We start from the raw sequence: 15,867 nt of genomic DNA on the forward strand, positions 1-15,867 counted from the left end.
TAAAGGCGTCGTGAGGGATTTGCCTTTGTCGTTGTATATGGGTCGCCGCTTGGGCCCAGTAGCAGGTGGGCCGTGGTACCCCCGAATCCACTACGCCGATAGTGAGGTAATAGAAATCAAATGGAGGAGGCTAGGCAGGTCTTCGATGATAGTCGGTGCTGGCTGCTTCTTGTGCCGAAGGTGGAAGCTCTGCCATCATCTCCTTCATTATACGAGCCTGGGCCATCTTGTACCATGCCTTTGGGCATCAACATCCATGTTGGAAGTGTCGGCCGTCAAAATTTTGGAGTCCTCCTTCATCTGGTCAACGTGGCTTGCACCGACTCTTTCATGGATGAGGGTGGCTTGGGTGGTGCCTTCCTCTCCTTGGGTGTCGCCGATGTCCTTGTCTGATGGAGCACCCCGGCTGCGGATGCCGGGTAAGATGTTGGCGCTCCTGGCCTACGAAAAAGACATCGTATTGAGTATACTACGATGGCCAAATGAAACTAATTTATCATACGCCAACCAATTGCATACAATCCAAAGAAAAAGACATCATTTTTAGTATAGTACGCTGACCAAAAGAAAATAATCTAGTATACGCTGGCCATTTTCATACAATCCAATGAAAAAGACATTATGTTTTGAGTGAAATCGCACCTCATCGGCGGTGTACTGGGAGTCGGGAATATCCCCGAACACTTGCTAGGGATCGTTGCCTTCGTTGCCGTGCCAGACACAACCGTCGAACAAGATGTGACCGGCGGTGTTGCTTCCTGTTTCGGGGTCATCACCGAAGAAGACAGGCGCCCTACGCATCACCAGCGACTCATGGCGAAGGAGCGGTTCAGATCGAGACCGAGTCCGGAGCGGCGCACACGAGGCACAGTTTTGGTGGTCATCGGTACGAACACAACATCCTCACCGTATGCGCTCTCGCCCTCACCGATCTTGGGAGATGAGAAGTGGTGCTGCGCCGGATGCGAAACGAAAGTGATAAGGATCAAGTAGATGATCCGTGTAGTTTTTCCCAATCTTATCTTTCACAGTGAGTCAACAAAATAGCAAGATAATAAATCTTCCACTCACCTGATGAATGTAACTTGAAGAAGAGTAACAAATTTCAGAATGCAACGTGATTATGATCAACAAGACTCATCTCGATAATTATTGTTGCACACAAGAACCTTCATACAATAAACTGGATACACGATGGTGCTGTCCCTTGACAACACACCCGTCGACAAACTCAATGTCCAAACTCTCAAATTATTGAACTCCCCTAAACCCTAGCTGCCAGCTCCTTTATAACATGGACATGCCCAAACCGAAAACAGAAAATAAAAGACTAAGTGTCCCACAAGATGACCTGACTAAAAATAACATGGACGCAAATAAAACATGCAACTGACCCAAGCACCTATTCACCTCCATGGATTGCCTCTACCTTAGTGGAGTCCTAAAGTTGAGCTTCACCTCCTCCTTCATGGGAACACTAGGAGGTACATTGATGCCCTCATTAGAAATCATCGCCGAAGAAGGCCGGTGGAGAAGGCGAGGTGGCCCGCCCCGTGTTACCCCCCGCTCCCTCGCCACAGGCCGTTGCTTGCGCTGGCACGGTTTGGGGGCTCCTGGTGGGAATGCTCTATTAAAAATCAGCAGCTTGCTTAAAAAATTAAACTAAACTAAATGTTGAACTTCAATTGCAACTTACATGTAAGGATACTAGGCAATAGCTCTGTCGGCAATCAAACGAGAGTTGGCACCTTCCAACAATTGGGGCTACTTACTTGGGGCAGAGGGTACATGCATGTATCAAACTTGCTCTCTTCAATCTTAATTAAGGTTCAGAGGATGTCCCACAGTAATCTCACTTCCGAATAATGATCATGCTTTTTAATACTAAGTGCACCTCTAATGGGAGAGTTTAATTTTTTTCCGGAATGGAATGAGAGAGTTTAATGAAGCAGATGTTTCCTACCAATGCGTGCATTCGCAGCAAGCTCGTAAAATACATCGTACTTGCACAGGAGTACATGACAGGACGGATGGAGACACCGAAATACTGGCTCCACAGTTTCTCGTTGGACTTTGAAGGCAGCAATTAGCTTTTGGGGAGCAAAGGTGGACAATCAGTTGGTATATCTGTACAATTCCCACATGCATGATGCTGCCAACTGCTTCTACGGCAAGATGTTACTAGCCTTCCAAGTCTCGCGCTCCCAGCTGATGCTACAATACAGATCAGTGATAATTGTACCGTTCCCCATTCCAGCAACCCAGATTGTTCCATGCATATTGTTGGTCCTGATCAGTCAAGCCTTTTATGTCTCCACCAGCTCCATATGCTATAGCCATATGCCATGGAGAATCTCTGTTGAAAACGGCAGGAGCAGATCTCAGACCGACTCACTGGCTCACACACACAGTATTATGCAGATCTCAGGTTCTCGTCGGCCAACAATTCTCGTTCCCTTCCTAGTAGGGCCATTATACTTAGACCGCAATGGCCACGAGTTAGGACATGATACCAAACAAAGCAGGTGTGGGCACCTAACCCTTTATTTGGGGTCACTACACTGATCATCTCACTCTTGGCTAGCTAGCTCAAAGAGGAGACTGCCCGAGAAAAGAGGCTACTTATTTAGCTCCCGGTAGGGCCATTTGAGGATTTGGCACCAGACCGAATTGAGATTTTCTGATGTGTCACTCACTTATGGCTAGGTCCTGCACCGGATTAAATAGTCCTTCTGTCTTACCAAATCGAATTATTGATATATGTGGCTGTACACTTCTTTTGGAAAAAGAGATGGAAAAGAAGGCCGGAAAACGGGAAAAGACGACTCCCAATAATTGATCGTGTGGTGCTTGCCATTCGGGTTGACAACTTCAAGCACGGCGCGTCGTGCTGAAAAGAGACGAGGCGATGGACAAAAGTGATTCAGACATTAGGACTTTGAGGCATGCATTGCATGCACATATTAGGACCCTTTGACTGATCAGAAGTAAGTATACTTTAGTAAACTGGATTACGCAGCTAAATAAACTCTGATTGACGAACTGATATACGGATGTAGCGATCGATGTGAATGATGGAACTGATTACCGCAGCATACGGTTGCCATGTTGGAATGATGGAATGTGGTATTAGTGGAGTTTATGCTCAGAGGCCTATACTGATGCCTTTACATTAGCTTATTCTTAATCATAGTTAGGTGTGGAACACACACAGCTAATGCGAAAGATCACCTTTCCGTTGCTTCCGTTGCACATATCCTATTCTGAAAGTGACATAGACACACGCAAAATTTTGCCTGGCTCCTCTCTTCAACGGCTGGTGCGACGCGGTGAGGTGGTGGCTTGACGGAAGTGTCGGCACCAGAAACCAGCACTCGTACCTTTACCTCCTTTTGCTTTAATTAATCAAACAGTCCTATATTGTATTATTGCATATAGGTTTGCTTGAGCACCTGCAAGGAATGAGCATGAGGCTGACATATATAAAATGATCTGCGAGTGCAGAGGTCAGTAGAAGAACAAACAGCACCGTTCTTGCGAGATCATCTCGGATCATTCAGTAGCACCAATAAAAGGGGCCTTCCCGCTGCACATTCTTTTCTTATTATCCGAGTTCGGAGACGCGGTTGCAGGGAAGAAGGAAGGCGATAGATGACGATGAAGGTTAGCCCGCGGGTCAGCGTTCACGTTTGCTTGTGCAACACTAGACATGGGAAGGAGGGCTGCCCGCAGTACATTAAAAGAGAGGGCCTCACTCACCTCAGCACCACCGCCGCTGCCTATCCTCCACACAAAATGAAGCCGGAGCAGCAAGGCGCCCACGCCAAGATGTCGACGTCCTTCTCCCCGCTGGTCGGGCTGCGGGCCGTCGTGAGCTTCCTCTTCGGCCTCTTCATCCTCGCCAGCACCGCCTCCCTGTTGATGGACCGCGGCAGGGAGTCGCAGGTGCAGCTGGCGGTTGAGCACCGGCACCTGGAAGTGAGGATCGCAGCGGCCGGGAACCAGGAGTCGCAGGTGCGGTGGACGGGCGAGCTCATGGGCGAGGCAGCAAGCGGCTCCGGCGAGAAGGAGTGCGACCTGTCCGTGGGGCGGTGGGTGTATGACAACACCTCCCAGCCGCTCTACTCCGGGCGCAACTGCTCCTTCATCCTGGACGAGGTGGCCTGCGAGAAGTATGGCCAGAATGACACCAAGTACCAGCATTGGAGATGGCAGCCCGACGGATGCGATCTTCAAAGGTATGCACTGCTTGTTTACATGCATGTTTGCCTCTCCCATAGAATGAATTGTCAGAGCGGTTTCAACCTCGGCTCTGTTATTCATGCCTCCCCCAACCCCAAAAGCTCAGCATTTCTGAAACTGCACTGCTAGTACTACGTAGCACATACACGTTTTGTCAGTACTGCAGCATTTTTAACTTGAATTCTTGCTTGGTCTGTAGCTGAATTCTCAAATGGAAGAATCCAAGATAGGTAGTAAAGAAAATCAACTTTTGTTAAGATTGCTCTCCTAAATCAGAGGTTTAGTCTTTTCGCAAGTTGAAAGAAATACGGAATTTCAGTTATAGAAAATAACAAATAGGTTAAGATCAATAGTGAGAAATTCACACCTTGTCTTGCGTAGGTCTCCAGGCAATTCCATAAGACTAGCTACATTAGGGGCTAGCAATTGGGTATATTTGGGAGTACAACTTATTCAGTTATTGATAGTGACAATTTTGAGCTTGAACTCTTGAAGGGTAAATGTTTGCTTGGTCCGTAGCTGAACTCAAAGAATATACAGGATAACTAGTGCAGAAACACCAAAACTGTTAGTCAGATTGAACATTAATAGTATGATTGCTCTGTTCTGCTACCCAGATGGAAAGCAAACACACAAAGATACTAATGTATAACGAAAGGTCATGAATTGACAGAATTTTCCATCCTATTCTAAAATTTTAAATGCTAACTGTGCAACAGATTCAACGCCACAAAACTGCTTGAAAAGCTCAGGAACAAGAGGATGGTCTTCGTCGGTGACTCAATCAACAGGAATCAATGGTCCTCCCTGGTGTGCATGGTGGAGTCTTCCATTCCTGAAGGCCTGAAGATGCGCGAATACAATGGCTCGCTTATATCCTTCAAGGCATTCGTATGTTTCTGAATCCCTGAATAGTAAATTTCACAAAGCATAGGAGGCATGTATATCACTTTCTGTCAGCTGAATTTACACACATTGTTTCAGGAATACAATGCAACGATCGACTTCTACTGGTCGCCGCTGATACTGGAATCAAACAGCGACAACCCAATAATCCATCGGGTGGAGTACCGGATCATAAGGGCAGAAAAGATTGAGAAGCATGCTAGTGCCTGGAGCAATGCCGACATTCTTGTTTTCAACTCTTACCTGTGGTGGAGGAAGCAAAGGGAGGATATGAGGATGAAAGTCATGTAAGTACATTTCCATTGCTTCTTCGTACTCCAGATTCGCAAGTATGATGTCAACTTTGTTAAGACAAGAGAGTTACCTGTACTGATTAAAATGCAAGTCAATAAAGTCAGTCTCCAACATTGGCAATGATCAGGTATGGCACATTTGAGGACGGTGATGCAAAGCTGGACGAAGTGGAGATGGTTGAAGGTTTCGAGATCGCTCTGAAGAAACTAACTGGATGGCTGGAAGCGAACATCGCCAACAAGACTAAAATATATTTCGCAGGATCGTCGCCTACCCATACCTGGTGAGACCAAAAACTACATTTTGCGCTATCAGTCAACTTAAACTCGATAGTCGACAGCGGCAGATTAAATTTACTGTGACCATACAAAAAACTTGCTTCGTGCTCAATAGAGAGCAGAAACACACCTCTGCTGATAAAATGGCAGTTCTCCGGACTGTTCTAAAAAAAACAGTAGCCTTTGCTAGTATAACGGCTGTGCCGATTTCTCGAACAAAAAGAAAAGGCAGAAACACAACCTCACACAGAAATAAATTTTCAGGGCAAGCGACTGGGGTGGAGACGACAGTAACAAGTGCCTGAACGAGACGGAACCGATCCCGGATGCTGGGTACAAAGGCGCGACCACGGACTACAGCATGATGGACAAGGCTGGCAAGATCTTCAGACCACTGGAGAAGAAAGGCATCCACGTCCAGATACTCAACTTCACCCAGCTCTCTGACAACCGCATCGACGCACACCCGACCATCTTCCGGCGGCAGTTCGCACCCCTCACGGCCGAGCAGATCGCCAACCCCAGCAGCTACGCTGACTGCACGCATTGGTGCCTCCCAGGCGTTCCTGACGTGTGGAATCTGTTCCTGTACTCGTACCTCGTGCAAAAATGATGATCCACTGTAGATATATATACGTACATAACATGTGTTGTTCATTTGATGGTTTCTTTCCTTCATTTCTTCTTGTTCAAGTCGTGGGCGCCATGATTAGGCTGCTTAATTACGCAAGCGTAGAAAAATGCCCCCCATGATATTTTTAATTGTAAAGAGATGAGGAAGCAGATGAGTACGTGGAAAGGTGTTGAAATAATCTTGAATCTAGAAACAACTTGACAATCAAACTAGAGAGAGGGATTTGAACAACAGAGCAAGAACAGAGGTTGACAATAGTAAAGTAGAGAACTCTCTTGCACCATCTTCTTTCTTCTTTTCTTTTACAATGTTTACACTTTTACATATCAGCCCATCTAAACATAAATCTTTATTTCAGTTTATAGATATGCTAGGGTTCCTCCATCTTCTCAAGAATAAATGAAACTACTCACACATGGAGAGATATAACATCATCATGGATCGAAATGGAATATGATGGATCAAACGGATACAATGCAAACCAATCTAAGAGTCGGTATTACAACAAGATGCTTTAATAAAATCTTATATTTATTATTTGGTAAATACATTACTCTACTCACACCCTCAAGATGGGTTATCTTGCTACACAAAGGAAGAAATAATTTTTTAGATAATCCTTTTGTTAGAATAGCACACTTGGTTTGGTCAGATGAGCTCACATGAGACATGCAAAAAATTCCTTCATCCAAATTTAATGATTTGTCGATCGATTTCAATATATTTAGTTCTACCATGTTGTACCGGGTTGTGTGCAATACCAAGGGCAACAACTTTATTATATTAGAATTAATGATTTTGATTGAAATAGACCCAACTTAGTGAACAAATTTTCAACCATCGTACCTCACATACCCGATGTTTCATTGCCCACAGTTCTGCTTCAGCTGTAGATCAAGCTACCACATACTGCTTTTTTGATGTGCCAAGTAACCAGATTGTCACCAACAAAGGTACAATATCTAGAAATCGACCTTCTATCATCAACTAAACCCACCCGATCTGCATCAGTGTAACATTTAGCTTTCAAATTACCATCAGGAGTATATAATAGACCCTTAGCCCTTTTGAGATAGACGTTTTTTACGGTACCCTGTACTCCTCCGGAAGGGTTGGGAGTACCTACTGTATCTGGCCATCTATTTGAAGGGGTAACTTGGTCATTTTCTCCCGCTACCGAAAGAGATCTGGGTAATTGAATTTCGCTTTCAAAGAAGAAAACTTAATCTCTACCATGGTCCATGGCGCATTCCCGTCATCCTCTCACTGTCATGTGTTGGCATCTTCCCCGTCGAAGCCTTCGGTAGCAATAAACGGGTCGTCTTGCGCGTTCTCCTCTTCCTCATATCCGGCAAGTCCAAGCTGACATATAATATGGCCTATTTGACCTCGACGAATTACATAGGCCCGGCTGCACCGCGATGACGCAACAACACACACATGCAAGTTCATCAGAATAGATCTCCGATTAATATGCCACCACGGCTGCTTGCCATGCACTATTTGATGCATGTTCAGTTGCAACAATAATGGATAGGTCTCCATTAATTGTGAGGAATCGATCAATTCGTGTGGGTATGTATGTTCATGTATTCCGGCGATGTCGCCAGCCGCCGGCGCTGAAGAAGATGAGAAACTTCATCCGTTAGATTACAACAAATAGATGGTCTAGTTTAATTTAGGGGTACCGTAGAAGATCTCTTTGAGATAACGAATTATTCTCATCAGTCATCATTGCATCCATGTGATGGCTGCTAAGCTTATGCATGAATTGACACTAGTACCAAACATGCACTTAGAGCGGGTTATCCTACATAGTCCTCAACCGGTTTTCGATTCCGGCTCAAGCCCTCGATCTGTAAGATCGGACTACCCTGAGCTGGTTTTCCGTTCCGGCTCTAAGGGCATCTCCAACCGGGCGAGTCATCCCGCGCCCGCGCGTCCGGATGGGTCCAGCCGGACAAAAACCCGGCCCAGCGCGCGGACCCATCCCTAAAACGGATGCCCGCGGCGTCCGGATCGACGCAAACCCGGCCCAAATCTTGGCCGGGTTTGCGTGGCCGCGGACGCGAAAGGCTGGTCGCTCGCGTCCGCCCTTGTCCGCCCCGGCCCGCGTGTCATAGGCATACATAATATTTTTCATTAAAAAGAACTCATTACATTTTTTTTAGCTACTACTTCTATCCTAAATACATACGGGGCCGGCGGCCTCGCCGGCGACTCCTCGCCGGCTCGCCGTCGGGGCCGTGGATTTCACTCGACGCGGGCGGCTCCGTACGCGTGAGGATTCCACTCCCGGCTTACTACGGGCCGGGTGGCGCGTCGGCGGCGGCGCGGGCCTCGGCAGCTTGGACGGAGGCCATCATCCTCCTCCTTTCCGTCCGCGCACCTCGGGCGCGCTCGCGCTCCGCCTCATGCGGCGGAATCATCCGCTTCCCGCATAGCTCCACCTCCCCGCAGCGGCGCGTTCCACGGCCGGCGCGCGCCTCCAAGCGGACGCGGGCGGGTGCCCGGGCCTCGTGGATCTCCCGCCGCCGGCGCATGCGCTCTTGCCGGCCACGCTCCACCGACGCAAAGCATCCTCCCGGGCGCGCCGCTCGGGCGACGGCATCTGGATGAGGTGACGGGCTGCTCGCATAGCGAGCAGCTCGTTCTTCTGGCCGAGGAGGTCGCCTAAGCGGCGGCGGCCGGCCCGCTAGATGCCCTCGTGCTCCTTCGTCACGCGCGTGAGGTCGGCGAGACGCTCCTCGATGGCGGCGTTGATGTTCGCCGGCCGCGAGGTCCTCCGCGGCGACGGGCTCCTCCGCGGCGGCCGCCCCCTCCTCCGCGGCCTCGTACCAGCCGTCCGCGGTCTCGTGCCAGCCCTCCACGGCCGCCTCCCCCATCTCCGCGTCACCGGCCTTCTTTGCCGCCGCCTCGGCAGCGACGCGGAGCGCCTCGTCGTCGGCGACCCACCGCGAGTCCGCGCGCTCCTCCTCGTCCGTCCGCGGGAACCTGGCCCGGGCGGCGAGGGAGAGCTTGGCCCATGTGGCCCGAAGGGTGCGCGGCATGGCGCCGGAGAAGGTGGAGGGGAGAGAACGGTGATGCGGTCCAGGTGAGACCGCCGCCGTCTTTTATAGCCGGCGGTCCGGCGGGAAACTTGGGCGCGAGCGCGCGCCAATGACGCCGCGCGGGAACCTTGGTGCGCGCGGGATCTTTCCCGCGCGTTCCACCGCCCACCATGGCTATCCCGTCGAGGCCTGCCATGGCGCAGCGCCGCGCAACGAAGACGAACCATGTGGCGTCTCTTTGGGTCGCCGCGTTGGGCGCCGCGTGCGACCCAAACGGACACGCGGACGCGGGGCGCTGTCCGCGTGTCCGGGCGGCCACGCAAACGGCCCAAAACGAACGGCCCAGCGCGTCCGTTTGGGTCGCCCGGTTGGAGATGCCCTAATAACCACATCCTCAAACGGCCAAGAACATTGTACTGTCGTGCCATCTTTGGAACTGGCGGGTGTTGCCGGATCCAGAGAAACAAATCAAATATAAATAAGATGATGAAGGCAAAGAGCAGTACCGTACTGTCGTTGAAATTGGCGGGTGTTGCCGGATTTCAGATTTGCCCTCTTCCTACTCAAGGAGATGGTTGCTATAAATGCCCGTCTGGGGTACAATTTCTTTTAGAGGCGGTGGTATATCGTCACCATCTAAGAAATATCTTAGATCCGGTTTCTTTTAAGGGTCGGCTCCGGCCGACAACCTTTGGTGCCAGTGATAACTCCTCACCGGCTCTAAATGTATTAAAGATGGGCGAGAAATCGTGACCGACTGAGGGCCGATAACCGAAGCGGTTTTTCCTACACTTGGTGGAAAAGGGCGCCGTCTCTTAACTTTCGAGTTTGTACAAGTGTGAGTTACTACACTTGCAACAAACTCTATATCAGGGCGGTTTTGTGACAAGTAAATTAAACGTACTACTAGTCCTACTAGCCTCAGGTACTATTCTCTATCTATATGAGATCATCCCTTTGGTGATACTATAATTTGATTCAATTGGAGTAGAAGCAGGACGACATCTAGACATTTCAGTTTCTGACAATAAATCTAAAACATACTTCCTTTGAGATAGGTAAATACCTTTTGTACTTCGACATATGTCAGTTCCCAAGAAATATCAAAGCAATCCTAGGTCTTTAACCTCAAATTCTTGTGCTAAGTGTTTCTTCACCTTCTTTATTTAGATGTGATGTCATCAACATAGCAGTTAGAACAACCATCGTGTCTCCATCACGCTTCTAAAACAATGTGTGACCGACATTGATTTGTATATATTTCATTTGAATAGTGGATCGTCTAAAGCATTAAAACCATGCTATGGCACAATGTTTTAGCCATACAAAGAGCGATGCAATCTCAACACTTTTACCTGGATTTGAGCAGTGCTAAGCCAGGAAGAGTGTGCATATGTAGATTCTTCTTGAAGGTCGTGATAACCCACAAGTGTAGAGAATCAATTATAGTACCTTTTGATAAGTAAGAGTTTCGAATCCACAACGAAGTAAGGAAATGATTCACTAGAATGGCAATAGAAAACAGTTGAAGTTGCAAAGGCTTTTTTGGTGTTTTGGTTGTATAGTTTCCTGAAAAGTATAATACAAGAAAAGTAAAATGTAAATAGTAAAGTGACGAAAGTATCAATCTCTTTTCAGAGAAATACCAATTCATTATGCAGCAAGAGGACAAGCTTAGTTGTTCACTCATGTGAGTCAAGCGTTCCCAAGGTCTACACGGATAATTGAGCACATGATTTCTATATGAATGTGATGAGCATGTTGTCAAGTTTAATTCCTATTTTGGACAGAAACTAAGATAAGTGTAGCCATATACATGAGAGATTACAGCCCTAGTGATTGATCATAAGGCTATTTTATAAGCAAGCAAATGATTTATTAAGACAAATGTCCAACTGCCGCTTAAGATTTTTGGTTTTCGATAAATAACCCCCTATTCCAAGTATGAGAGACTTGGGTCATGATTTGTGCCACTTTACGTTTCTCCTCTTTTCCCTACTCTAAGATGCAATGCTATGAGCTCACATAGGTGAAGTATCATGTAATCGATGTTCGTATAATACCATCATATATAAAACCACATCAGACTGCGTACAATACTGGACCAAATACTCAACTCATATTAAATAGAAATCATGGCTATGACATCCTCCAGGACATGGGAACTACTCACAACTCTTAAACATGGACATGATCAGTGGCATAATGATTACAACACAATCTGAAAATATAACTCCGCCACCAAGTGTTGTTGATGCATTTTCGAGGTAATATAATCCATCTTGCTCAGATCCAGTCCCAAGTATTCTTCCGGAAATCAGTCCCACTTTCACCAACATGACTGACACTATCAAGGAGGTTGCACATGCTACTAGGAAAACAAGCCTATGTATATGCACATTTACCTCTACAAGTGAGTCATATACATTCTAGGCTTCACCAAGCTGCAGAAGAACTTGTCGTATCTCACAACACCACTTCGCGATCCTATCCGGGAAGAAGCAAATGCTGGAACACACATCGGATGCAAATCTTACTACTACGGTTAAAGAAGATCCAGCATGATCATGATGAGATATGCATGACATGGCAGATATGATGCGATGCAGCTTATCCATATTAATCGGAGTCGGAACCCCGGACAAACAAATTAGGTTGGAGTTGCAGTTCTACCGGCAAAGTTAAGTGTTCATTAGCATGGCATAACATGGCAGGGGTGCGCTACTCAAAATTAAATGGAACCGGGACGAAATGTTAATCCCGCACAATTCCATATTTAGTTATTAGGTGTATCACTATTTATCCGAACCCACGTATGCAATGCAATGCAACAAGATATGATTGATGTTGGTGCACAAGATAGATGCAAACAAATTATATGGGCATTTACAAAATAGGTTGGTTAGGCTCGGGAGCTCACGGTAACAAGGATGATCGCCGGATTCAGGTTCGAAGAGGAAGAAGATGAGCGAGGTCTCGGACTTCGGATCCGTGAAGGAGAACTTGGGGTTCCGACTTCATTTGTCGGTGGAGAACTTGTATTGGCGCCTTCAGTTTCAATTATCGATGGCGACCATGAATTCATCGGGTTAATATTCACACGTCGGACTCGGTCCTTGGGGCGGCGTCTCACATACAGCAATCAGCATCACAACACCGGAGTGAAGAATCCGCGTAGGTTGATGAACAGCAACCGAACCAAGAGCAGAGCTTTTGCAAAGATTTTATTTCCTGCGAATGTGACTCTTTTAGACCAAGGGACAAACAGCTGATGGACAAGATGTAAAATAGAGACGGACGAAGACGTGCGCGCGGTTGGAGGTGCTGCCGGGGCGACGGAGAACGAGCAGAGGAGGAGACAGGGACGTGGAGCTGCGCCACCGGGCCTGCTCGAGGAGGGAAGGTGACGGCGGCGACGAGCGCAGGCCTTGGCGAGGCGGCAGCAAGGGAGAGGGCGGCGCTCCGCGAGATGAGGAGCGGCAGGGTGCGTCGGGCAGTAGCCCTCGCCGCGCGCCGGGCGAGCTCGATGCGTGCAGAAGGCCGACGGCCATGGCGAGGGATGGCCGGAGGTGAGGCAGGGCTGCGCGCGGGCGGCGCCGTCCGGCGTGGACGAGGAGGACGCGCTCGCGTCGGGGGCGGAGACGAGCGTGGGGGAGGCGCTGGTTCGGGAGAAGACGAGGGCGTCGGGGTCGAGCGGTTCCTGCGGGCGTCGGGCTCGAGCAGCTGAGGTGGGAGGACCGATACGGGAAAAGAAACAAAAGGAGGGGCTTGGAGGGAAAAGGGGCCGGCGGCGGGGTGTGGGATTGCAAAATGGCCAGTGGTGGCCGGTGGGTTAGCTAGGGTTTGCCCTAACGGGCCGGACAGAGGCCGCCGGCTGGGCCTACTTGGGCCCGGCCGGATGGGAGGCTTGTCTCCCCTTTTTTTTATTTTAAAAACTGTTTTCTTTTCTTTATTTTCCCTGTTTAGTTATAAAACATTTTTAAATAGTTTTGATATCGAGAAAAATACTAGAAAAATATAGATTTTGTTTTGGGATGAAAATGAGAGAATAATTTTGGCAACCAAGATAAAGTATAATAAAATAATTTAGGGTTCAAAAATATGCATGATGCCATGATGACTTGGAACGACACGGAAAATGAGCGGCGAAGAAAAACTAATATATGGGGTTTTTCCGGTCGTTACAAACGACACCACTAACAAGGAACCTCGCCCCGAGGTTCCACGTCAAGCCAAGGGGAAGTTGGTTAAACTATCGAGTCTTCTTGTACCATGTTGACAAACACCCGACCTCGAGGTGGAACCTTCTTCAGGCGAAGTGTTGATCTTCTCGACACCACTAACAAGAAGTCTTGCTCCATGTAGAACGGTCGACACCACCAACAAGAAGTCGGAGTTCCGTTGGCGATGATGTGCTTTTGTCGAGAGCCTTGGTCGCAGATGATCAGGCGCCGTACACAAAGATGGAAGGAGTAAGAATCACACTGATCCACCCATTCAAATAACAAAAGCTAATAATAAGAGTAGTCGGTATGGTCGCGACTCCATCCCGCACTCAAAATATTACTCGCACAAGAATAGGAGAATCGTGTAACCAACTCCAGAAATACAGATTGACGATCTTGGTAAACATCGACATCGAAGGTTCATGAGGTCAAAAACACAAGGGATAGAGGAAGGATCACATAAACCGAGAGGGCGTCAACAGAGAGGACAAATGTTAGCCGCCGGTGATGTTCTTCTGTCAGAAGGTCTTCAAAGATCGGTCCTATTAGGTGAAGGCATAGATCGTCCAACCCACGTCGGAACCTAGGACTCGGAGAAGCAGATAAGAGAGAAGAATCAAAACTCGCAAAGATAAGAGGAGAATGAATATAGATAAGGAGAAAAACAGAGCTAATCAGATATATCCAACGAATTTTAGAAAATAGTTTTGACACTAGACACAACAACGTCCGTTGGCAAGGTTATCCTACAGGCTGGACTAGTGGGGTATCGACAACCTGGCTCTGATACCAACTTGTGACGCCCCGGAACCGGTACCATGAGGATTCCAGCGATCCCGCCGAAATCCGCACGATATCGATTCTGAGACGCCCTCCGACACGACGTGCGCGAATAATCACACACGTGATGCCAGAGGAATTAACACAAGCGGTAACATTACAACAGGATTACAATAGAGCCCACAAGAAACAGATATATTACAACAACGACTCAACGAGTCAAGATACAAATATACAATACAAAGATCCAACTCATACAAAAGATCGAATACGTCCGAGTACGGACAAGATACAAATTGGACTAAGAGTCCTGAAGATAACCAGTGGCGTCCATAACCCTGCCCAGGCTAAGCCGGAAGGGTAACCTTGCTAACGTCGTCCTCTCGTACCTGTCAAAGTCGGGCCATCGGTTGCCGACAAAAGGGAGGAAGCAAAAGAGAAAGGGAAAAGGCGAGAGTAAGTACCAAGGAACGAACTCCGGCACGTACTTAGCGAGACTAGAAATGGCTATGCTCGCCGAGCGAGTATAGATATATATCGCCTGGGGCTATATGGTAGGTTTAGCGGCAGCAAAACTATAACCAATAGAGACACACTACAACATCCGTCTACTCAGAGAAGATAAGAGAGCGCATAAGGTAACAGATAAATACTACACAAACATAACCCAGCCAAATACACATATCCCCTTCAACGATTGCGAAGAGGCAATGTAAAAGGCACTCAACGGTGGACAAGTTTTATTAGGTATCGGTTGTAGTAATGTTATATTACTACGCAAGTTATTAACAGATTATTAGCAACAAGATAACAGTGTAAGTTGTTCTATGATCAAGCTATACAATTCCAAGTCGTCCATAACCGCGGACACGGCTTATCGATAAGATGTACACCCTGCAGGGGTTGCCCAAATGTAACCATACGCATGCTCGACCCACTTACGACAGGTGGATGTCTCACAACAAGACCGTTCCCAGCTCAACAAGAAAGTCTAGGGGGGCCACCCGACTAAGCTACCCGTGACGAAGTCCGGCCGTACTCCGAGACGGACTCGTGGTTTGCGTCGGCGGCTAGGCGTGCAAACCACACGCTTCGCTAAACGTCCCGCGGGGTACAAGACATGTAATATAAACACCCGAAGGCAACAGGAAGTAAACACCCGAAGGCAACAGTAAGTAAAGCATGGCATACATGGCATAGGCAAATAAAACCAAGGTTGTGGCCCCTTTTCAACCGACTTGAGAAAAGGTAATGGGTGAGGGGGGTCCCAATAATCGTCCCCACGCATGGGTAGAGCGCTCAATCTCGGAACGGACAACAAGAACTCAGTGTCCTAGGGGACATTAGCGAGTCAAAGTTCCGATGCTTTCGCAAAAGGGCTCACGTATGCCTCTCGCTTACAATTTTAGTTGTTAACAATTAAATAGAGCATGTGTATCTCCAACAACTGATATAGC

At 47.9% G+C, this 15,867-nt stretch overlaps 1 protein-coding gene across 1 annotated transcript; it reads left to right on the plus strand.

Moving 5' to 3' along the window:
• The first annotated feature begins 3,552 nt into the window (after positions 1-3,552).
• On the plus strand, positions 3,553-6,389 carry LOC124654947 (protein trichome birefringence-like 34). Its single transcript, XM_047193920.1, has 5 exons — positions 3,553-4,238; positions 4,962-5,133; positions 5,227-5,435; positions 5,570-5,725; positions 5,985-6,389. Exons 1-5 carry the CDS (start codon positions 3,652-3,654, stop codon positions 6,331-6,333), a joined length of 1,473 nt encoding a protein of 490 aa, XP_047049876.1. The 5' UTR covers positions 3,553-3,651; the 3' UTR covers positions 6,334-6,389.
• The last annotated feature ends 9,478 nt before the right edge of the window (positions 6,390-15,867 follow it).

This window comes from Lolium rigidum, chromosome 5, assembly GCF_022539505.1.
Source record: "Lolium rigidum isolate FL_2022 chromosome 5, APGP_CSIRO_Lrig_0.1, whole genome shotgun sequence".
In the NCBI taxonomy this organism is placed as follows: Eukaryota; Viridiplantae; Streptophyta; class Magnoliopsida; order Poales; family Poaceae; genus Lolium; species Lolium rigidum.

Bases quoted from the DNA above. Each gene is read 5' to 3' on its own strand.
- LOC124654947 (XM_047193920.1), top strand. From the start codon at position 3,652: ATGACGATGAAGGTTAGCCCGCGGGTCAGCGTTCACGTTTGCTTGTGC. The intron at 4,239-4,961 runs GTATGCACTGCT...ACTGTGCAACAG, and splicing joins GACGGATGCGATCTTCAAAG to ATTCAACGCCACAAAACTGC. The intron at 5,726-5,984 runs GTGAGACCAAAA...ATAAATTTTCAG, and splicing joins TCGTCGCCTACCCATACCTG to GGCAAGCGACTGGGGTGGAG.